Source organism: Neolamprologus multifasciatus, chromosome 15 (genome assembly GCF_963576455.1).
Source record: "Neolamprologus multifasciatus chromosome 15, fNeoMul1.2, whole genome shotgun sequence".
In the NCBI taxonomy this organism is placed as follows: domain Eukaryota; kingdom Metazoa; phylum Chordata; class Actinopteri; order Cichliformes; family Cichlidae; genus Neolamprologus; species Neolamprologus multifasciatus.
The window spans coordinates 23,918,950-23,943,910 of record NC_140453.1 but is presented as its reverse complement, the minus strand read 5'-3'; the positions used below and the strand labels follow the sequence as shown (position 1 = coordinate 23,943,910).

At 46.0% G+C, this 24,961-nt stretch overlaps 1 protein-coding gene across 1 annotated transcript in view; it reads left to right on the top strand.

The window, feature by feature from the left end:
- cd109 (CD109 molecule) overlaps nucleotides 1-24,961 on the top strand; it is a 58,386-nt gene that overhangs the window by 22,722 nt on the left and 10,703 nt on the right. Inside the window, exons 19-23 of the mRNA XM_085132633.1 lie at nucleotides 7,900-8,017; nucleotides 8,103-8,216; nucleotides 9,888-10,106; nucleotides 10,649-10,790; nucleotides 17,089-17,265. Of these exons, the coding sequence (XP_084988759.1) occupies nucleotides 7,900-8,017; nucleotides 8,103-8,216; nucleotides 9,888-10,106; nucleotides 10,649-10,790; nucleotides 17,089-17,265 (770 nt within the window). The remainder of the gene's footprint in view (nucleotides 1-7,899; nucleotides 8,018-8,102; nucleotides 8,217-9,887; nucleotides 10,107-10,648; nucleotides 10,791-17,088; nucleotides 17,266-24,961) is intronic.

Genomic DNA, 24,961 nt, shown 5'->3' with positions numbered 1-24,961 from the left:
GCTAGATGTAGAACAAGCACTTTGCAATAATCTAGAGATTTCAGATCTACCATTTATCAGCTCAAACATCCAACGACATGAATGCTTCAAAAGCATCAACATCAGCTCTTCTCTGACAGCATGGTGGGAGTTTCTGAAGTTGACAGAGTCTTCATTAATCCCATGCAAACGTACACCTATCTGGAACAACCCTGACATATTACAAAACAATAATATGATAAACTTTTCAGATTGGAATGGTAAAGGAATCAAATATGTAGAACATATACTAGAAGGAACAGAATTTATTTCATTTGACAGACTAGTTACACAATATGGGATCAACAAGAAAAGATTTTTAGAATATCAACAAATTAAATCCATAATAAAAAAGAAATTTAAACTGGGTCAAGTTGAACTACAAACACCACCAAGTGTGGTTCAATTTTTTACTCTTAAAACCCCCAAATTACTATCCAAAATATACAGAATGCTTTCTAAAACAGATGAATCAATATCACTTCCTATTGCAAAATGGGAAGCGGATTTATCAGTTAACTTAGACCAAAACTTCTGGTCTCAGATTTGCTTAAAAACCTTTCATCTAATCAGAAATCCCAGTCTTCAATTAATTCAATACAAAATACTACATAGAGTGCACTATACAGGTCATCGGATGTTCAAGATGGGCTTTGCATCTACCAACAACTGCTCACACTGCCAAACCAATTCACCGGACAATTATATCCACGCTCTTTGGTTCTGTCCACCAGTTCAGAAGTTTTGGCGCGAGATATGTGAAGACTTATCAAAGTGTCTGAAATGTAACATTCCAACTTCCCCCTTAGTGTGTTTGTTGGGCAGCTTAGATAATGTCACTTCAGAAAAGAATATAGCCCATATGGTTTTCACTGCTCTATGCATAGCCAAGAAAACAGTCCTCATGAACTGGAAAAATAAAAACAATCTTAATTCTAACCAATATAGAAATTATCTATTAGATTACATTAGTCTTGATACAGCCTCTGCCACCACATCAGATCAATCGCTCTGGGCTCCTCTGATCAGCTCCATCACCTAGTGGGGGTGGGGGGTCATATTTTGGTCTCGCCTTCACTGTTGTGATTGGTGTGGGGGTAGGGTCAGGCTTGGGGCGTCGGGGGGTTCCCCGGGAGCATCTTCCTTGGGGGGCTCAACCCGGGGTAGCGGTCATGGCCAATTAGGGGCTCTGTTGGCTCTTAGGTGACGGCTTCCTCGTGGCTACGTGCAGCGGGGCTAGGGGAGGGTCTGTGCTGACGGACGGGGGTTACTGACCTGGTAGCCTGGCTGCCCCTGGGTGGGTCCGGGACGGGCGTGAGGTTCTGGGGGCGCTCCGGCTCTGGCCTGGGGCCCTGGCCGGGCCTCGGGGGCCTGGGTCCTGGTTGGTGTGTTGCCGGGGTTGTGGGCCGGTGGGTATATGGGGGCCCGCCACTGGCGCAGGGTGCCGCCGGTGCGCCGAGCCAGCTGGGGGGCTCTTCAACTGGTGGGGGGGGGGTTGTCACATCTTGCAGGGGCTTTCCTCTCTCAGGAACTCTCTCTGCAAGAGGGGGAGATACAGGAGAGGTGGAGGAAGATCTCAGCCTGGGCGTCTATTGTCTTATGTAGTCTGGAAGATGAGTGGATGATGGGGTGGGTGCAGTTTTCTCTGTTGTGGGGTTGAGTGGACTGCCCCGGGCTCTGTGGGGCCGGGCGGCGCCGCTGCGCTGGGCCCCGGTTCGGATGGGCCTGGGCCCCCCTTCCCTGGTGGGTCGCGGAGTATGGGGGTGCCTACTGGGGTCAGCGGGGGAGCTGGCCCCAGGGAGGGGTCACTTGCTCCTCCCTTCCTTCCCTCCCCATCTCCAGCTGCCTCCCTCTTCCCGCTCCACCACAACCACCCACACATGCAGGGCCTTGGAGTGGGGGTGTGTCACCAGGGTGCAGAGGAGGTAACCCCCCCCCCTCTGTCCCCTTCTGGCTGCCTCTGCCTCAATTTTATCCCGCAACTTAGACATTCACATTACTCACATTCTCATTACACATAAATATAGGATCTTGGGGGTGGGCACGCTACACGGAATCCCAATTACCATCAGGGTGTACACCTCACCCCCGGCGTCGTTGCCCACCTCTCAATTTTAAATACACGTAGACATTGAGGGCTAGCAGGAGGGACTATGCGCTTACCTGCTGCTCTCTGGCAGGTAGCTCCATGCCCTCCTGGGTTTTAAACGCACCTTAGAACACACATACATCAACACTACAATGAGCGGGTGGAGGGAGGTTAGGAGTCTTCTCTCACCCTCGTTCTCTGCTTTCTGCTGGAGCAGGGGGGCTAGGAGGAGGAGTTGGCCGTCCGACTGGGGTCCGGAGTGTGGGGCCTCCCTGCTGCTGCGGAGTCGGGGCGGTCTGCTTCTCCCCACTGCAGGGAAAAGGGTAACACAACCTGGGTCTGGGTGCAGTTCCCCCCTCCAGGGGCAAGGGTACCTAGACCCGGTTCGTAGAGTACGCTTGGGGAGTGTGATTGTGTGTACAGCGTCTCTTTATGTCTGTCTCCACGTTGGTTGAGTGTGGAGTAAGTGCATATGAGAGCATGAGGGTGGGAATGGATGTTTGTATCTGTGTGTGCCTGTATGTCTGTGTCTGTATGTCAGGTTGGGTATCAGATGCCACCTCTCTGAGGACAGCTCAGGCCCTCCAAGGTTTGGAGGCCTATCTCCCCCCACCACTTCCCCTGCCGGGGGCGGACTCCCTCAGACGTCGGTGCGTTGGTGGTTCTTTGTGTCCGGGGGTGGGCGTCCGGGTACACACCGGCTCACTCCTTGGCGGCTGCTTATCGGGGCCTGGAGCCTGGGGCTCGCTTGGGCCACTTCGGAGGTGGGGTGCCCCCGGCCTCTCGGCCTGGGGCTCGGTCACTCAGGCACAGCTGGCTGCCGGCGGGGCTCACGGGCACGTCACTGCAGCCCCCCCTGGCTTCTGCTCCGTGGCTGCTGGGTGACCCCTCATCTGGGACTCTCCTCAGCTCTTTCTGGGACAGTGGCGCGGCTGCCCCTCTGTTGGTCTTCCTTGGTCTCTTGTGTTCTGGGGGCCTCTGGATGTCTGGGGTTTTGATCTCCTCCATACCTGCTTCATGCCCTGGAGGACGGGGCAGTGGCCCCCCACACCCTCTAGCAGATCATTACATGAGGGAACCTTTTAAGAAAACAAGCGCGTCCATGCTCACAGGTGTACACACGGGTGATCACACACACAAACTACACCCTTTTTGGCTCCTACCTCAATGCACACTGTGCTGTCGATCTTACGTGCTGCACAATAATGTTTAATATTTAGTATTTACTGTCATATTCCCATATATCATTGTGATGTGGTTTATTGTATTACTCTCGTTTTCTTCTGCTTGTTTTCTTTTTTCTTTCTCAACAGGTGATCCAGGTGATCGATATATGTATTTTTTTTTTTTTTTTTTTTTTTTTTTTCTTCTGCTTATTCTGTTGGTTTTTGTTTTTTGCCCTTCTCCCCCGTCCCTCTTCTCAACTGTTTTTCTTCCCCTCTTTCTTTCTCCCTTTTCTTTCCCCCAGTCAAGTCTGTCCCGTATTCAGCAAATGAAAATAAAATAAAGAATAAAAGGTGAATCAAATGGACCATTACGGCAAAGCTGGGATGGTCAATTTGGTAAAGAAAATCCGTTGGGCATCTTTCTTCGCCTTTAGACAATAATTCTGATGGCAAAAGAACCAAACGGGACAGGCAAAAAAAAAAAAAAAAAAAAAAAAAAAAAAAAAAAAAAAAAAAAAGCCAGGGGGGCCGATAGGGCATTAACAGGGAAAAGGGGGGCACAAAGACATACTTTTCTTTCTTATTCTCATTTATAACGTCTAGCTTTTAATAAATAATTATCTGAATCTTACACCCAAAGTTTTAATTTGATGTAAAATGAATAGAAGTACATTACTGTATATAGTAACTGTTAAGTCTAATGTACCCTAGTAAGCTATAGTACTTTTTCCTTTGGGAAGGCTGTGCAGTCTGCAATTCTGTTGAAGAAAGATGTTGAATCTATTTAATATTTCTTGAAAAAAAAAAAAGATTTCTGTGCATTTTTTTTCACACTGCATCAAATTAAAGTTGATTACATCGATTAAGCATCATGAGGTGGAGGGTGGGTGGTTCCCTATTTTTTTTGTTGTTGTTGTTGCTGGGAGTTGAAACCCTAATAGTTAGGTTGCTTAATATTTACGCTAAATACTCTTTAAAATACCAGAACAGGGAGGATGGTGTAGGTTTAAGTTTATTAGATTGATCAGTATTGCTGAAGTATGAAAAATGTTTTGCGTACAGGTATAACAGAATATCTTTAGTGTTGTTGTTTTTTTTTTTAACTTGAGTATGAACTTAGGCAAAATGCAACAAGATATTTAAAAAACAGTTTTATTGATTAAAAAAAAACTATATCGGATTCATATCGGTATTGGCAGATATCCAAATTTATGATATCGGTATCAGTATCGGACATAAAAAAGTGGTATTGTGCCATCTCTAGCCTTAAGTAGGGAGCCCGTGAGAGTGTTGATCAGATGATTGTTTGCAGGTGTGGGAGCCATGGGCGGGAGTCACAATGAACTCCGCCCCGGTAGAGCGCAGGGCGCGAGAGGGGAGCGAGAAGGGGCAAAATATACAGAAACACTTGTAGCCATACTGAGTCTGCCGAACAGGCACAGGGACCATGACAATAGCAGGAGTAAAACAGGTGGAGATGTTGAATTCAATCAGTCCACTTAGCAGAAGTGAGGCCAAGAGGCTGTCAAGAAATGCAGTTCCTCTAATGTCCAATAAATCCACAAACCCCAAAGTTAACAGCAGAAACAAACATGTTTATAGATGGGAAAAGCCTCTACTTTTGTTCTCTGTGAAGGTTCTCATTCATCCAGGTCAGGGGTCGGCAACCTGCGGTTCTTTAGTCCTTATAGTGCGGCTCTGCATGGTTTGGGAAAATAAATTAGAAGTATTTAGCTGAAGTGTATTTTATTTATGCTAGTTCTTTTTTAACGGCTCCCATGCAGCGGCGCTGCAGACCACGCCCCGCCACACACATTAACCAGGTAAAATACATATTTAGGCAGAATTTTGCAAATATCTATTTTTCTTTTCTTTAGCAGCATAGTGCTTTTTTTTTTTCCCAATTATTTTTTAAAAGTCAGGTCAAGGCTCCAAAAGCCCAGTTCCCCCACTTAAAATGATGACAGAGGTCAGTAATTTGCACCAGAGGTACACTTCAACTGTGAGAGACAGAATGTGAAAAAAAAAAATCCATGAATTCACATGGTAGGATTTGTAAAGAATTTATTCGTAAATCAGGGTGGAAAATAAGTATTTGGTCAATAATAAAAATACAACTCAATACTTTGTAACATAACCTTTGTTGGCAATAACAGAGGTCAAACGTTTACTATAGGTCTTTACCAGGTTTGCACACACAGTAGCTGGTATTTTGGCCCATTCCTCCATGCAGATCTTCTCAAGAGCAGTGATGTTTTGGGGCTGTCGCCGAGCAACACGGACTTTCAACTCCCGCCACAGATTTTCTATGGGGTTGAGGTCTGGAGACTGGCTAGGCCACTCCAGGACTTTCAAATGCTTCTTACGGAGCCACTCCTTTGTTGCCCGGGCGGTGTGTTTTGGATCATTGTCATGTTGGAAGACCCAGCCTCGTTTCATCTTCAAAGTTCCCACTGATGGAAGGAGGTTTTGGCTCAAAATCTCACGATACTTGGCCCCATTCATTCTGTCCTTAACACGGATCAGTCGTCCTGTCCCCTTGGCAGAAAAACAGCCCCCATAGCATGATGTTTCCACCCCCACACCCACACCATACCTACTTCACAGTAGGTATGGTGTTCTTGGGATGCAACTCAGTATTCTTCTTCCTCCAAACACGACAAGTTGAGTTTATACCAAAAAGTTCTACTTTGGTTTCATCTGACCACATGACATTCTCCCAATCCTCTGCTGTATCATCCATGTGCTCTCTGGCAAACTTCAGACGGGCCTGGACATGCACTGGCTTCAGCAGCGGAACACGTCTGGCACTGCGGGATTTGATTCCCTGCCGTTGTAGTGTGTTACTGATGGTGACCTTTGTTACTTTGGTCCCAGCTCTCTGCAGGTCATTCACCAGGTCCCCCCGTGTGGTTCTGGGATCTTTGCTCACCGTTCTCATGATCATTTTGACCCCACGGGATGAGATCTTGCGTGGAGCCCCAGATCGAGGGAGATTATCAGTGGTCTTGTATGTCTTCCATTTTCTGATGATTGCTCCCAAAGTTGATTTTTTCACACCAAGCTGCTTGCCTATTGTAGATTCACTCTTCCCAGTCTGGTGCAGGTCTACAATTCTTTTCCTGGTGTCCTTCGAAAGCTCTTTGGTCTTGGCCATGGCGGAGTTTGGAGTCTGACTGGTTGAGGCTGTGGACAGGTGTCTTTTATACAGATGATGAGGTCAAACAGGTGCCATTCATACAGGTAACGAGTGGGGGACAGAAAAGCTTCTTACAGAAGACGTTACAGGTCTGTGAGAGCCAGGGATTTTCCTTGTTTGAGGTGACCAAATACTTATTTTCCACCCTGATTTACGAATAAATTCTTTACAAATCCTACCATGTGAATTCATGGATTTTTTTTCACATTCTGTCTCTCACAGTTGAAGTGTACCTCTGGTGCAAATTACTGACCTCTGTCATCATTTTAAGTGGGGGAACTTGCACAATCGGTGGCTGACTAAATACTTTTTTGCCCCACTGTATAAATAAAATTTATAAATAAAATGTAATTTTCTCTGTAGCACTTCATGGATTTCATAAGCAACACACCTTAGTTGTCCACACAAAGCATAAAAGTAAAAAACAATATATACAGTGTTATCTTCATTTTAGATGTCAAAAAGTATTTGCGGTTCCCCGTGTTTTCTTTTGCGTGGAAACCGGGTCCAAATAGCTCTTTGGGTGTTAAAGGTTGCTGACCCCTGATCCAGGTCATTGTGGTTTAAGGAATTTGGAAAGAAAAGCGTCTGGGCGTCTTTAAGTTTTCTTGAAGATGCTTCACCTCTAATCCAAGAAGCTTTTCAGTTCCAAAAGTAATTGGTGGAGAGTCCCAGATTTTAAACCCTATGGGAGAGTCCCCAAGAGGGTCTTGGACCCCCTATTGTTCCTCTACCTAATCACACAGCCAAGGTGTGAAAAATGTTTTGGCTCACTGTGGTGGGACATGGTCTGCGGTGCCGTGCAGGGAGGGTGGATGCCGTGCATCCTTAATCACGCCCACCGAGTTAAAACATGGGGACTCAGGGGTCGGTGTGTATTGTGGTGTGATGAGATGTAAATAAATGGCTCATAATTGCGATCTGTGGTCCCACCGTGCCATATTCACACCACAGTAGCACAATCCTAGCCTCACTCTATCATGTGATTTACTGAGGTTAAATGGCCCAGGATGTGAGTGGGTGTTATTTTTGCTGTTACCTTGGCATATAACCTTAGGAGATGATGTGCCATACATACATTCATGCTTATGAAATGATAAAAGATATTACCAAGCTAACGCTGAGTAAGCTGTGGTGCAAAACAAAGGCTCAAACACAAAGAAGGTGAAGCCACAAACAGTCAGAGATCCCATAGATAATGGTCAGGATCTAAGTTTTTAAGAACTTTTTTCTCCACCTAACTACATTCTCCAACCTGCAAAAACAAAAGACAACGCACCTCCAACACCTAACATTTTAAGTCAGTAAGCAAACATACTGTTTGTAACAAAGCTGATGACCTGCACGGTATGATTCTTCAGAAACCGTTGGGTCAGATGCAGTTTTTTAAAATTTAAAGTTCTCTCTTCTTTGGCCGTTTGTTGCAGTAATTCAAACACAAAGGAAATAGCACTAACTGTACCGGACAGCATCACAACCTGGATTGCCACCGCCTTTGTGATGTCTGAGAATCTGGGACTGGGAATTGTAGAGCAACCAGCAGAGGTATTAAGGGTATATATTTAATTCATTTTAATTTTTAACCCTGTATTATTAGATTTATTCAGTTTTCTCTGCAACCTTCCTGCAGCTGACAGTGTTCCAGAATTTCTTCCTGTCTTTAAATCTTCCGGCCTTCATCATCCGGGGAGAGGAGCTGCTGCTGGAGATCATTCTGTTCAACTACCTCCAAGAGGACCAGAAGGTGAATCTGCTTCTCCTCAGACACAGGCAGAGTGTACATTAATATAAGAGTCTGCCAGCATTAGACAAATGGGTCATTTTTAACCCTTGGTACAGTGTTAAGGTTGATTACGTCGATTAAGCATCATGAGGTGGAGCGTGAGGGGTGGTTCCCTGTTTTTTTTTTTGTTGTTGCTGGGAGTTGAAACCCTATTAGTTAGGTTGCTTAATATTTATGCTAAGTACTCTTTAAAATACCAGAATAGGGAGGATGGTGTAGGTTTAAGTTTATTAGATTGATCAGTATTGCTGAACTATGAAAACATTTTTTGCATACAGGTATAACAGAATAGCTTTAGTGTTGTTGTTGTTTTTTTAACTTGAGTATAAACTTAGGCAAAATGCAACAAGATATTTAAAAAACAGTTTTATTGATTAAAAAACACTATATCAGATTCATATCGGTATCGGCAGATATCCAAATTTATGATATCGGTATCGGTATCGGACATAAAAAAGTGGTATTGTGCCATCTCTAGCCTTAAGTAGTGAGCCCGTGAGCGTGTTGATCAGACACCAGAAGGTGAATCTGCTTCTCCTCAGACACAGGCAGAGTGTACATTAATATAAGAGTCTGCCAGCATTAGACAAATGGGTCATTTTTAACCCTTGTTACGGTGTTAAATTAGCTTTATTATGGAGACTGCCAAAAATAAAATTAAACGAATAAATTAGAAAGAAGAAAGGTACATGTTTAAAAATAAAAAAATGTTCAACTGTGTGGTCTAAAGAATGTCCTATATTTTATATATAGTAATGTAAATATGGACATAAAAGAATTACTTCTCAAAGTATACTGTAAGAGAAAACCTTTTCTTTAATAGTTAAACAGCTTTTGACCTTTGGAAAATTCTTTATTGTTTTTATTTATTTTATCGGTTGTTATTTTAAGAGTGTGTGCTTTCTTTTTTAAGTTTTGTTCATGATAACTTTTATTTCATTTTGTAAAGTTTTTTAACTACTTTTATTTATCTATTTGTGGGATTTGAGGCAATAAGAAAACAAATAAAGAATAATAAGTCAGAAATATACATTCATATCAAATTTATAGATTAATTATTTCCCATATTTATTTTTATAAAATATTTATTTTATTACATGTAATGATAATATGTATGTATTGATGTAATAATAAATTTTAGGCATTTAATTAATTGTTGCATACTTTTGGCAGCTTCTGCCTGCCATACATTATTAAATCACAATACAGTACAGCAGAGTTAGATTTTTGTAAGATGCTGCCACCTAGAGGAACCATAAGCAGACAGTATAATAGAAGGGTGCCTGCTTTTCAGTTCAGTATCCAGGATGTTGGTGGCAAATAGACTGTAACTGCTGAGGTTTGCTAGTATCAGTGGTGAGTTTCTTTATTTTCTTTGAACTGAGAGTGTTGAGAACACTTATAATGTGACCTTTCCCACACATATCTACGTCTTTTTAAATGCGAAATTCTGTTTAACCAATGTATATTGGGGGTTCTTTACGTGTCAAGTTGCCATAATCTAAGGTGGCATCAGTATTTCTGAAAGTTGATATGTTCTTTAAACCCTTCATGAAAGAACAGGCCTCTTTGGTTTCCTCCGACTCCCTTTGTGCCACGTTAAATGTGATCACTCTGTGTCTTTGTCGTTAGGTCACCGTCACTGTTGCACAGAGTGAGACCTTCGAGTTCGTCTTCCCAGACAACGAGCAGCTCTCCATGCCTGGTGTTCATCCGGTGTTTGTGAAGAGTGAAAGCGGAGCCACCGTCCTCGTTCCCATCAGGCCGCTGGTCCTCGGGGAGATCCCCATCTTTGTGAAAGCCAACTCGGATGCAGTGTCCGACTCTGTCCACACAACAGTGTTAGTTAAGGTGCGCAGTGAAAAATTCCCACAGTCCCAAAACAGTTCAAATAATCAATTTGGCTTAAAAATACATTTATTTGTTATTTTTGTAGAACTTTAACTCCCATGCTTAGATTTTATTATCAAAATATGAACTTCTGTTATAATTAAGCCTGTTATAAGACTACTACATTGTTAGTCTTTAGTCTGACTAGATCTTGTTATGGGGTTACTGATTGGTCTCTAGGCCTGTGTGATTAAGGCCTGAGGGGCACCGAATCTCTCTATTAGCTTTTAATGAGAAGGAGCATTTTCCAGGTTTTAACAGATAACAAAATAACTTGTGAAATTGTGACAATGGAAGTTGAACATGTCATATCCTGTTTGTAAAGTGCCTGTCAGCCATCTAAAGCACAAACAGGCAGGGAACTCTGCTAACGTGACCAATCCTCGCCATCTACTCCACTGTAACTAAAGAAATGTTGACCTGGTTTCACAGCTCTGCGTTTCCCATTTCTTACTCACGATTTTTGTTTGTCTTCATCTTTTGCATGTCCATTCATCCTGCAGGCCGAAGGTCTTGAACAGTCGTTTTCCACCTCCCTGCTGCTTGAACTTTCACCAGCATGGATGAGCCTGTCTAGAAACGTTACGTTTACCTTCCCACCAGATGTTGTGGAGGGCAGCGAGAGAGCTTCAGTTATGGCTGTCGGTATGTAAACACACCAGGGAGAAACCTTGAGTAACAGATTCAGATCACCTGAGATTGCAGGCTGATCTATTGTAAACAACAAAACAGAAGACAATAATTCCTAAAAATAAGGTTTATTGATGTTGTTTTCACACACAAACTTTGGAAAGTTTGGAAATATTCCACAGATGTCCTTTGTCAGGTGTAGGACTTGGCAGGAAATGGCTTATTTCAGACGGCTTTTCATGAGGTGAGGGAAGTACCTGGATAGAGTGTAGTGTATTATCGTAAAAAAGTACTATCCTGAACTTACAAAACTATGGAGGTGCCTTTTTGACTGAAATTTAGAAGATGAAAAAAAACAGTGGAACAATCACCACTTCACCCATATCGTGGTGATATGCCCTTTTAAAATTTACCAATTTCTTTCCTTTTTTAAAGGGTTCTTCCAGTAAGTTATCAAAAAACAGACTAAGCATCCAGGGTACCAGTGATTGTTTTTGTTCCTCTTCCTCATAAATATTAAATTACTGCAGATTATTGTTATTATGATTTAGATTGTCAATCTTGGATTAAGTTTACATGTGCATATGTTGGTTTTTGCAGTTTTTAACAGAGTTTAAATACATTTTTCAGCCCTAAAATTGTCACGTGGATATCTCCTGGACATATGATTTTCTAAGAGATTAAAAATGCTGAACAAATTTGAATTAAAAATGCATAAAACTCCAACCCTCAATAGTTTACTTCAAGGGCCTGTAAGCTCAGAAAATTACAAATAGAATCAAGGTAAAATGGCCTCATTTAATATGCTAATGTTCATGTAAAAAATAAAAATCCGCTGATTCTGATCAGGTAAGAGGCACCAATTTCCTTTGCAGTCTTTACAGCATGCACAGAGATAACATCTAAAACCTTTTACTGATCCCTAAGTAAAAAAAAAAACTTACTTCAAAATTTACCCCACACCTATACATACATAAAATTTAACCCAGAGATTTTTTGTTAAATGCTCCCTGCAGGGTAAGCTGACTGTGGTAATTTTAATATTAATATTAATTAATGCCACTGTTCCAAAGTACTACAGAAATAATTATAACTTCTAACATGCATCCTGCTATACTGATATGTACTATGCAGTTATATTTAGTATGTTGTAGAATGCACTACACACAGGCACAGGTCTTTGTTTTCAGACACCAACTTTATTTCTTTTTGTACGTGATGACCGACACAGTCTGACAGCTGTCGGACACAGCTGATCTCCAGCCCCCCTCCGCTCCTCTCCCGTCTCACTATAAAGGGTAAGGAAAGCATCATCAGTTCAAAACGCCATCAGCTGTTTTCACCTGCGTTTCCAGCACCGCCCCGTTGAGCTCACCGCACCACCCCTCCCCTGCAGCCGTGCCCGGGACCACACCTCCGCCACACACCCCCACCGCCCGACTGAGGCCGGGGAGCCGTCCGGCCGAACCTACTCCCCCCCCCCGCAAGCGAGAGAGGAAATCGGCCACAGCCATCTGCGCCCCCGGCCTATGGACCACCTTGAACTTAAAGGGCTGCAAAGCCAGATACCACCGGGTGATCCGGGCGTTGGCATCCTTCATGCGGTGGAGCCACTGCAGCGGGGCGTGGTCCGAGCAGAGGGTGAATGAGCGCCCCAGGAGGTAATAGCGAAGGGAGTCGACCGCCCACCGGATAGCCAAGCACTCCTTCTCCACAGTGCTGTACCGTCTTTCGCGCTCTGCTAGCTTCCGGCTGATGTAAAGAACGGGACGGTCGGCCCCCCTTACCTGCTGGGACAAAACGGCCCCCAGCCCTCTGTTCGAGGCGTCCGTCTGCAGAACAAAAGGGAGGGAAAAGTCAGGAGTGTGAAGCAGCGGCTCCCCACAGAGAGACTTTTTCACCTGCACAAACGCCGCCTGGCACGGCCCCGTCCACTGAACCAGATCTGGAGCACCCTTTCGGGTGAGATCGGTCAAGGGGCTGGTCAGCTGTGCAAACCCCGGCACGAAACGGCGGTAGTAACCTGCCAGCCCCAGAAACCGTCTCACCTCCTTTTTAGTCTTGGGGCGCGGGCAGGATGCGATAGCTGCCGTCTTCTCCACCTGTGGACGCACCTGCCCGCCCCCCAAGTGGTACCCCAGATACTGCACCTCCCTCCGTCCAACCGCACACTTCTTCGGGTTGGCCGTGAGCCCCGCCCTCCTCAGGGACTCCAGGACCGCGGCCACCCGCTGCACATGCTCCGCCCAGGTGTCGCTGTGGATGATCACGTCATCCAGGTAGGCAGCAGCATATGCAGCGTGCGGACGCAGCACCCGGTCCATAAGGCGCTGAAAGGTGGCAGGGGCTCCGAACAAGCCGAACGGAAGCGTAACGAATTGGTACAAACCGTACGGAGTGGAGAAGGCCGTCTTTTCCTTGGACTCGGCAGACAAGGGAATCTGCCAGTAGCCCTTGGTTAAATCCAGTGTCGTGAAAAAACGGGCCGTGCCCAACCGATCCAGGAGCTCGTCGACCCAGGGCATGGGATAAGCATCAAAGCGTGACACTTCATTCACCTTGCGATAGTCGACACAGAACCGTATAGACCCATCCTTCTTCACCACAAGAACGATGGGGCTACACCAGGCGCTGTGCGACTCTTCTATCACTCCCATTTTCAGCATGTCAGCCAATTCCCTCTGAACAGTTTGCCGTTTATGCTCAGGAAGCCTGTAGGGCCGCGAACGCACCGTCACACCAGGCTGCGTTTCAAAATGGTGCTCAATGACAGACGTTCGGCCGGGCAGGGGGGAGAACACATCAGCAAAACGCTGTTGTAACGCGACAACGTCCGCTCTCTGGGCCTGTGTGAGATGGTCATCACAAGGGAGGGAGGTGGGGATGATGGAATTTGGTACCTCCGGCCCCAACTCATCTCTCTCCTTAACCAGGCTTACCAGAGAAGCGGTTTCAACCTCTCTCCACCCTTTAAGGAGATTGAGGTAATAAATCTGCGTGGCCCCTCCCCTGTCCGACCGAGCGACCTCATAGTCAATGTCCCCAACTCGCCGTGTGACCACAAAGGGTCCTTGCCACTTGGCCAGCAACTTTGAGCTAGAAGAAGGGAGCAACACAAGCACTTTTTCTCCCGGTGAAAATTGCCTGAGTCTAGCCCCTCTGTCATACAGGCGTTGCTGACGCTGCTGTGCCTGGAGCAAATTCTCCCGTGACAACCTCCCCAAAGTGTGGAGTTTCGCTCTCAGGTCCAATCTCATTCTTGGCGGGGCTCGGACCTTCCTCCCAGCTTTCTTTAATCAGGTTGAGCACCCCACGCGGCTTCCTGCCGAACAGCAGTTCAAAGGGAGAAAATCCCGTGGAGGCCTGGGGCACCTCCCGCACTGCAAATAACAGAGGGTCTAGCCAGCGATCCCAATTGCGTTCATCTTCGGTAATGAACTTACGAATCATGGACTTTAAAGTCTTATTCAGCCGCTCCACCAGCCCATCCGTCTGAGGGTGGTAGACGCTGGTCCGAATCGATTTAATGCCCAGTAATTCGTACAGTTCCCGCAGTGTGCGAGACATGAACGACGTGCCCTGGTCAGTCAGTATCTCTTTCGGGATTCCGACTCGGGAGATGACCTGAAACAGTGCCTGCGCCACACTCTTTGCAGAGATGTTGCGCAGCGGCACTGCTTCCGGGTACCGCGTTGCATAATCCACCAGAACTAATACAAAGCGGTAGCCGCGTGCACTCCGATGAAACGGCCCGATGAGGTCCATGCCAATGCGCTCAAACGGGACCTCTATGAGTGGGAGCGGGCGCAAAGGCGCTTTTGGTATGGCCGGCAGATTAACAAGTTGGCAGTCCGGGCAGGACGCGCACCAGTGGCGCACATCCGCTCGGATGCCCGGCCAATAAAATCGGGCCGTTATTCGCTCCAGAGTTTTTTCGTATCCCATATGCCCTGCCATGGGGTTATAATGAGCCGCCTGGAAAATCGTTTCCCGGCGGCCCCGCGGCACCAACAACTGGGTGTGTGTCTCCTCCGTGCGAGTGTCACGACTCACTCGATATAACCTATCTTGTAATAAAATGAAGCGCAGGTAGGTCCGCACGGCTTCAGGGCGCACCACGTGACCATCAATCTCAATCACTTGGTCAAAGGCTGAGCGTAGGGTGTCATCCCGAGACTGCTCCAGTGGGAAATCGCCCGTGGGGGTAATTTCCGGAGCCGGCGGGGCCTCCCATGAAGGACCCGCCGTCTCCCCCTCCCCGGAGTCAGTGTCGGACGACCCCGCGTCACCGCTGAGCGCCGCGCAGACACTACACGCTACTAACGGTCGTGATCGCATCCCCGCATACTGCCCTAACAGATGATGAAACCCCGGCCAATTCGTTCCCAGAATTAGGGGGTGCGACAGGCGCGGGCTAACCGCAGCCGTTACTCTATGCGTTTTGCCCTTAAACTTTAATAACAGCGGCACTATGGGATACCTGTGAACATCACCATGAACACACTTCACCTCCACCCATTCTGCCTCCAGCAATGCCCCGGGGCGAACCAAGCTTTGGTGCACGAGGGTCTGCGTACAGCCCGTGTCCACCAAAGCATGGCGTATACCCCCTCGAGTCCTTACCGGAATGCTGTACGTCCCTCCTGGACCGGGAGAGGGTGCTGGGGCACCGGCGACGCGGAACACCTGCCCCACTTCCATCAGAGGGCAGTCCCTCCTCAGGTGTCCCGGTTGCCCGCACTTCCAGCACTCCTGCCCCGGCGCCTGTGCTGCTCTCCGTGGCTCAGGGGCGGCACTGCTCATTTCTGTTCCCTGGGAAGGCACAAATGAAGCAAACGGATTAGTGGGGCTCAGCGCCGGCGCCCGCTCTGCCTGCCCTGGCGCAGGTACCCGGCACCTCGGTGCCGGCACTGGGGCTTGTTTGCTCGGTCTCCGGCCGCCGTCCCCGGGCTCCCCGGGCTCCCCCGCTCTAGCGGCAAGGTGGTCCTCCGCCAACGTTACCGCGACCTCCAGACTCGCGGGACGGTGGCACCGGACCCATCTCGCCGTCTCCGCAGGCAACCCCTCCACGAACTGCTCCAGCACCACCTTGTCCACCAGCAGCTTCTCTCCCTCTGACGATCCCGGCTGCAGCCAGCGCACCGCTGTGTCGTTCAGCTTCCGGGCCCGTGCAAACGGCCGATCCTCCGCGGCCAGCCGACAGGCCCGGAACCGCCGGCGATGGTCCTCAGGGGCGAGTCCCATCCTGTCCACCACCGCCCGGCTCACGTCCTGGAAGCTGCCCCTCGAGGTCGGCGGCAGACTCAGGGCCGCCGTCTGAGCCTCCCCCGACAGCAGAGGAAGCAAACGCGGAGCCCACTCCACCTGCGGCCACTGGCAGGCCTCCGCCGTGGCACGAAAAGTCTCCAGGAAAACCTGGGGGTCGTCCCCGTCGCCCATCCGGGGCATCGCCACCGACAGCGGGGGGGGGGGGGGGGGGGGGGGGGGGGGGGGGGGGGGGGGGGGGGGGGGGGGGGCTTCGGCGGAGCAGCGGCTCCAACCAGCCGCTCCAGTACCTGGGTCTGCCGGTCCGCCTGCTCCTGCAGCTTAGCCAGGTGAGCACGCTGGGCCGCCGCCTGGTCCTGGCTCATCTTCGCCATCTCCGCCAGCATTTGCGCCAGGAACTGCAAAGGCTGGGCGGGCGGCGCCGCCTGTGGGTCAGACATCCCCACGCTTTTCCTGGGTTTCGGCACCACTTGTAGAATGCACTACACACAGGCACAGGTCTTTGTTTTCAGACACCAACTTTATTTCTTTTTGTACGTGATGACCGACACAGTCTGACAGCTGTCGGACACAGCTGATCTCCAGCCCCCCTCCGCTCCTCTCCCGTCTCACTATAAAGGGTAAGGAAAGCATCATCAGTTCAAAACGCCATCAGCTGTTTTCACCTGCGTTTCCAGCACCGCCCCGTTGAGCTCATCGCACCACCCCTCCCCTGCAGCCGCGCCCGGGACCACACCTCCGCCACATATGTTTCTCCCGTTTAACTGTTGCTAAGTTGAGCCCACTAATATTGGTTTGATGTGGCAAATCTTTTTTTCTTCATGGCGGAAAAAGTCTTATACTTATAAGTATCTATTATTGTCTTCTCTTTTTTTAAATGCAAGAAGTTTAACTGTAAATTTTGCTGCTGATATGAAAAGCATTTCTGGATTATACCATGTAACTCCTCAAACCAAAAGCTACTGTTTGAAAATTTTAATTAAAATGACTCATCTGTGCTCTGTTTTTCCATTAAATACAATTTTTTCTGGTTTCCATCTTGATGAAGGTGATATCCTCGGTCCATCCATCAGTGGTCTGGACTCACTGATCCAAATGCCTTATGGCTGTGGGGAACAGAACATGATTAACTTTGCACCAAACATCTACGTTCTCCAGTATCTGGACGCCACAGGACAGGATATCCAGAAAACCACCGACCAAGCCATAAACTACATGATGCAAGGTAGAGCAACAAGTCATGCACCATGTTACATTAACATGCCACAGAAGGATATCTGACAAACGTGTGGCTACTATTCCTATATTAGTTTTAGCTTTATGAGGATGTTTTCAAATCTGTTAATTAAAAAGGTCAAATTCAAGATCAAATACAGAAAATGTTCAGGTTGGAGATTCATAGTGGGACTTCCCCACACTCTTTTATTCCACTTAGTATCAACCCTCTTTAACTTTTATTTTTTAAGGTTTGTTTTTAATACATTTTCTTCCTTGATACATACTTGAAGCTGGTTGTAAAAATGAGGGCTTGTCTGGGATATTCGAACCAAGGTTAGAACTTTAGCCTTTGTTAATCTCATCTTTGTTTGAAAATTCTGAACTAATTTTCTTGTCAGTAAAGCTGTTGGTGTTCCCTTTCAGTCGATTCACTTGGTACAACACATACTGTGGCTTGCAAAAGTATAGTGCCCCCTTGAACTTTCCCACATTTTGTCACATTACAGCCACAAACATGAATCAATTTTATTGGAATTCCACGTGAAAGACCAATACAAAGTTGTATACACCTGAGAAGTGGAACAAAAATCATACATGATCCCAGTCAGTTGCCCATAGACATTGCCTGATGAGTTCTAATGACTAAATAGAGTGCACCTGTGTGTGATCTAATGTCAGTACAAATACAGCTGCTCTGTGACGGCCTCAGAGGTTGTCTAAGAGAATATTGGGAGCAACAACACCATGAAGTCCAAAGAACACAGCAGACAGGTCAGGGATAAAGTTATTGAGAAATTTAAAGTAGGCTTAGGCTGCAAAAAGATTTCCCAAGCCTTGAACATCCCACAGAGCACTGTTCAAGTGATCATTCAGAAATGGAAGGAGTATGGCACAACTGTAAACCTACCAAGACAAGGCCGTCCACCTAAACTCACAGGCCGAACAAGGAGAGCGCTGATCAGAAATGCAGCCAAGAGGCCCATGGTGACTCTGGACGAGCTGCAGAGATCTACAGCTCAGGTGGGGGAATCTGTCCATAGGACAACTATTAGTCGTGCACTGCACAAAGTTGGCCTTTATGGAAGAGTGGCAAGAAGAAAGCCATTGTTAACAGAAAACCATAAGAAGTCCCGTTTGCAGTTTGCCACAAGCCATGTGGGGGACACAGCAAACATGTGGAAGAAGGTGCTCTAGTCAGATGAGACCAGAATGGAACTTTTTGGCCAAAATGCAAAATGCTATGTGTGGTGGAAAATTAACACTGCACATCACTCTGAACACACCATCCCCACTGTCAAATATGGTGGTGGCAGCATCATGCTCTGGGGGTGCTTCTCTTCAGCAGGGACAGGGAAGCTGGTCAGAGTTGATGGATGGAGCCAAATACAGGGCAATCTTGGAAGAAAACCTGTTGGAGTCTGCAAAAGACTTGAGACTGGGGCGGAGGTTCACTTTCCAGCAGGACAACGACCCTAAACATAAAGCCAGGGCAACAATGGATGGTTTGAAACAAAACATATCCATGTGTTAGAATGACAAAGTCAAAGTCCAGATCTAAATCCAATCGAGAATCTGTGGCAAGATCTGAAAACTGCTGTTCACAAACACTGTCCATCTAATCTGACTGAGCTGTTTTGCAAAGAAGAATGGGCAAGAATTTCAGTCTCTAGAAGTGCAAAGCTGGTAGAGACATACCCTAAAAGACTGGCAGCTGTAATTGCAGCAAAAGGTGGTTCTACAAAGTATTGACTCAGGGGGCTGAATAATTATGCACACCCCACTTTGCAGTTATTTATTTGTAAAAAATGTTTGGAATCATGTATGATTTTTGTTCCACTTCTCAAGTGTACACCACTTTGTATTGGTCTTTCATGTGGAATTCCAATAAAATTGATTCATGTTTGTGGCTGTAATGTGACAAAATGTGGGAAAGTTCAAGGGGGGCGAATACTTTTGCAAGCCACTGTACAAGAGGCTTGTATGCTTACAAATGGCGAGCCTTCGAGCAATGGTGCCAGAACCGCCACACTCTCTCATTTCAGTGCTCTATTGTGGATGTTTTGACATTCCTGCAGGAGCTGCTGGATAAGGGCCTTTCACTTTCGACAATTAAGATTTATTTAGCAGCTATATCTGCTTGTCATATTGACTTTGATGGGGTGACACCAGGCGCACATCCCCTTGCCATACGTTTTCTGAAAGCAGTTTGCCGGCTGAGACCTGTGCTTAAGTCCAGTGTCCCTGCTTGGGACTTGTCTTTGGTGCTGGAAACCCCTTGTAGCCCACCATTTGAACTCATTGAGTCTGTGGATAAGAAATTTATTTCATATAAGACTACATTACTTCTCGCTTTGGCTTCGGCACCTGATGGCCACAAGGTCATATTGCGTTCAAATGCTGCCTATTTTCCCAAGATCATGCCTGCATCTCTTAGCTCAATGGAGTTTGAGTTGCTGAGCATTTGCTCCCCTCCTTTTGCATCTGACGAGCAGAGGAGGTGCATTCTCTTTGTCCAGTGCGTGTGCTATGCACCTACATTGAGTGCACTCAGAATGTGCGTTTATGTGACCAGCTGTTTGTCTGCTTCACTCTGTCTAAACAGAGGCTGTCTCACTGGATTATAGAAGTGATCTCACTGGCATACGGCACCAGAGGTCTTGCTTTGTCCCAGGGGGTGAGAGCTCGTTCCACCAGGGGGATGGCAACCTTGTGGGCTCTTTTTAAAGCAGTGCCTGTAGCTGATATTTGTGCGGCAGCTAGTTGGGCATCACCGCACAAAATTTTGCGGTTTTATTGGTTGGACGATACTGTCCTTTCTGCTGGGTCTACAGCTCACTAAGGATGTGGTGGTCCGATTCCGGTTTGGTGGTTGCTCTGCAGGGCGTGTATATATCACGGCTGGGAATCGTCACTGATTTCTAGAATCGATTCCGATTCACAAGGTCCCGAATCGATTCGATCCACGATTCGATTCAATTCGATTCGATTTGAATCTCGGAAATTTTGCCTCAGACAGTCAGAAATATTGTAATTCAGATCAGTACATTTACATATTTTGTATCTATAAAAAGGAAGCTGACACTCGCAAGACTTTATCAAAGGTGTGAGCATCACTGCAGATGCCTTTGTATCAAAGCAGCTGAAGATAAAACACAGAAAAACATGAAGGTGATTTTCCTGGCCTGGGATTTTATAAAAATATTCTGCAGTACATCAAAAACGAAAGAAAACCATCAATCAACATATGAACATTACCTCTGAAGTTACAGAGGTTTTATTAGAGACACGGCTAAGCGTTTTGCATTTTGTATAATTTAAAAAGTTAAAATTTGTTCAGAAGCCTATTGAATGGGAGAAATTAGGTTTTCTTTTCGGAAGTAAGTAAAAGGAAAAAAAAAACAGCGGCCGACAGCGCTGTAGCTGCCTTCACCAGTGTGTAAATGTGAGAGTGAATGAATAGTGGTATTGTAAAGCGCTTTGAGGGGTCCCGAAAAGCGCTATATAAATGCAATCTATTATAAATAATGGTAGACTTGTGCGTAACAAGCAAGCGAATAATGCAGAAAACAGATTTCGGGGATAGACGGGAAACTGTTCTTGAAGTACACTGAGAGAGAGTGAGAGAGAGCTGTGCATAGAGTGTGATTTTATTGTGGTGGAAGCAAAACAGCAAAAGTAAGAGGGAGTCCATGATGATGTTTATGTGAAGCGTAGTTTGGATCTTCTTTTGCTGCTGGTTCAGTCAATATTGTTTGGAGAGAGATAAAACGAACAGCTTCAGAATCAGCACAAAAACGGCGTAAACACAAAGCGCGGACCTGCCGAAACATCAGAATCAGCGAGCTGTCGGCTTTCAGCCCCGACCGTGTCCGTGCCGTCGCGTGAGAAAGGTGACATCTCAACACAAGGTGGCCCCACTGAGCAGTTTGGCTCGGTGAAGAGCGGCTATCGAACTGAGGGATGACTATGATGACAGTGGCTATATGTGCAGGCGGGGCCGTGCGCGTGTCATCACACGTCATCTGCCTTAAAGGCGTGAATAAAGGTTTCTTCAGCCAAGACACACGTGGGCGTGATATCCCATACTTATGTGTTTCACCTTGTTCCTCTCCTTCAGGGAACAGAAGTTATAGACATAACTATTTGCGCTGGGGTTTTCATGTTAGAAGTGATAACAACTGTAGTTCCTACTGTGTGTGGTTTCCAAACCCATTTCTTTGATGTTTTATTTGTCTTTGGTTACACCTAGTTACTCAGGTTTGCATATGTTGCTGTATTTCCCTTATGGTAGGTTCAGTTTTCTTTTCGTCAGGTTTGATTTTGCAGCATCTGATCTGAATAGCAGACCAGTGAGGTTCTTGTTTTCACTTTGGCATGACAGATTGTGGAGGTATACACAATGTTTTGGGAACATCTGGAAACTTACCAGAGGATAGATAGGTTTCAGTTGCTATATCAGTACCTGTTTAAAGAGCAGGCCCAGTAAATTAGTTAATAAATATCAGTCCAGTAGCGCTGATGTTTTTAGCCCTGTCCTCAGTACTACAGCAACACAAAATTTCACAAAAAGGAAATTAAACACAAAAAATTCTGCTAGTCATGGTAGTGCTACAAAGCCTTTTTGATTACACAAACCAGGTCTGAATTCTCATGTGAAAAAAAATATGAAAAATCTTTTTTTTAAAATCTCTGTAGAATACAAAGTAGCTTGATCTTGGAGTCATTATATATTCTTTTCTTTCCTGTGGATAGAAAAGATATTCATATATAGACCTTTTTTGTCATGTGTGGTAGCGTTTACACTCAGAATCAGGATCTGAATGCACTGTTGTGCCAGATGTATTTGCTGTTCCAAGATGAGCACTATAGACTTGCTATAGGTTCCTCTTCTTTGCGTTTTTGTTTCTTTTTTTATATATTGGTCTTTTTTACAGTTGAGCTGAAGGAACCTCCTACTGGAAACACTTGACCAGCAGGTTGTGCAGGGGATGTGATGTGTTGTTCAGTATGATCAGGAATTTAGGCTACTTCCTTCATTCAATAATTCCCTCTAGAAGCTTCAGAGTAGTCCCCAGCACAAAGCCTTCCTACTCACCTTGTTCAGCCTCCAACTGTCACTGGCTCTGATGCTGCTTCTCCAAAATGGTAAATGGTAAATGACCTGTATTTGTATAACACTTTTACTAGTCCCTAAGGACCCCAAAGCGCTTTACACATTCAGTCATCCACCCATTCACACACACTAGCTAGCCACAAAGAAAATGGTAACACTGCTAGTAAAAATGTGTTCTTGTTTGCACATTAAAGACCTTAGCTTCCTTAAAAAGTAGACTGTGCTCTGTCCCAAATCCAGGTATTTATAGCTTGTGCTTGGTCCATAGTGTTAGCGTCTTTACATCTTTCACTAGATAGTAATGGTTTTTTAATGGTTTTTAAACCTGGCCCTGCTACATTTCTTTCTCCTTTATCTTCATCGTCTACATCTAATTCAGTGGTTTCCAAACTTTTTTTGCTAGGTTCCCCCCCTTTTTTTTTTTTTTACAAGAAAATCCCCCCGGCACAAACATGTCCTCCAACCACACACACACCCATATATTGTTTTCAAACTCCATTTCAGTTTATTTCACACCTCAAACATTTAGTAATAAAAGTAAACTGCAATAAATTACAGGTAGCAATAAAATAAACTACTATTTTACGCTACATCCACACCTACAAGGGTATTTTTGATAAAGTAGCTGATAAAGCATGCGTTTGACCCTTCGTCCACACGTAATAACTCCTGTCAAGTTGGAGATTTTCGAAAACTCACTTTTTGCGTTTACGCGTGGACGAGGAATACGGAGTTCGTCACGCAATGTCAAAGGTATGTGCCTTTTTTCACGTCACGCCGTGGGCCACGTTATTGTTTACATGAGATGAATTTCTACAATGGTAGATAGAGACAAAATACTGTTAATCTTACTATCTGCATTTTTACACTCTTACATATATACACTCAGTTACTATCCCTCCTTTTAAAAGGGCAGAGGCGTAATGGTGTAATTATTTTACATGTAGATGTTTTTTTCCTGTGTAAGAATATTCAACATTGCTGTCAATACATTTTTTCAAAAATGCCTCTCTGTGCAAAATGGGTTCAAAAACATAAACAACTGTGGGATGCTGTTTTGTTTTGATTTGGACAGGGGGAACAAATTGTGGCAGGATCAATCTGATAATATTTGTATTCCACTGTAACTTTACAGTATAAAGAGGTAGCATCTCCAAAATGTTAGGAGTAGTTAGTCATTATAAGAAGTGTTTGTGAACTAAAAATCAAAAATGTGGGATACTGTTTGTCTGTGATCTGGACAACCCAGTGTGCTCCCGTTGCAGGACCTACCTTTATGGGGCACCGTTTGTAAAGTGAAACATGCAACATTTTTCCACATTTAGCTCAAAACCTTACAAAAACAGGTTTTTTGAGTTATTTTTTTACAACATTTTGTAAAATATTTGTAATTTCTCATATTTAAAACACACTATTAAATATTAAATCTAAATGTTAAATCTAAATGTTAAATATTAAATCTAAATGCCGCCGCCCGACTTACATTGCACCCGACCCCTACGTTGTCTCCTGCAGGTGGTGGGCCTGCAGGAAGATGGGCCCATGTCCCTTTTTTGGGCTGTGCCTGGCCGGGCCCCATGGACTAAGGTCTGGCCTCCCCAGGCCTGGCTCCCCGGGCCTGGCTCCAGGGCGGGGCCCCCGGTAACCCTATCCCGGGCAGGGTGAACTATTCTCTCGATGGTCTTTTCATAGGGGTCTTCTGAATCGCTCTTTGTCTGGTCCCTCACCCAGGACCTATTTGCCATGGGACCTCCAAACCTGAGGCCATGGTCCTCAGCCGGAAAAGATTGGAGTGCCCACTCCGGGTCAGGGACGAGACCCTGCCCCAAGTGGAGGAGTTTAAGTATCTCGGGGTCTTGCTCACGAGTGATGGGAGAAGGGAGCGGGAGATCGACAGATGGATTGCTGAAGTGATGCGGACGCTTTACCCGTCTCTTGTGGTGAAGAGGGAGCTGAGTGTAAAAGCGAAGCTCTCAATTTACTGGTCGATCTACCCCTCTACCCTCACCTATGGTCACGAGCTGTGGGTAGTGACCGAATTAAGTTCGGCCATTTGGGAGGGGCTCAGAGTAGAGCCGCTGCTCCTCCACATCGAAAGGAGCCAGTCAAGGTGATTCAGGCATCTGATAAGGATGCGCCTCCTGGGCGAGGTTTTCCAGACATGTCCCACCGGGAGGAGGCCTCGGGGCAGACCCAGGACACGCTGGACAGATTATATCTCTCGGCTGGCCTGTAAACGCCTTGGTGTTCCCCCGGATAAGCTGGAGTGGAGAAGGTGGCTGGGGAGAGGGAGGTCTGGGCTTCTCTGCTTGGGCTGCTACCCCTGCGACCCGGCCCTGTATAAGCAGAAGAAAATGGATGGATGTTAAATGTTAAATCTAAATATTATATTTAAATCTAAATGTTAAATGTTAAATATAAATGTTACAGGAAACTAAATATTTAGCTAACATGCAAATTTATTGTATGGCTCAACGGAAATACCAAAATAAAAGCTTTATGAAAAACTCCAGTACAAAAGTGTGCCGGTAGTGGTCAGATTGTGTTTGCTTTCCAATGATGGTCACTTCTCACCACCATGAGCTGCCTC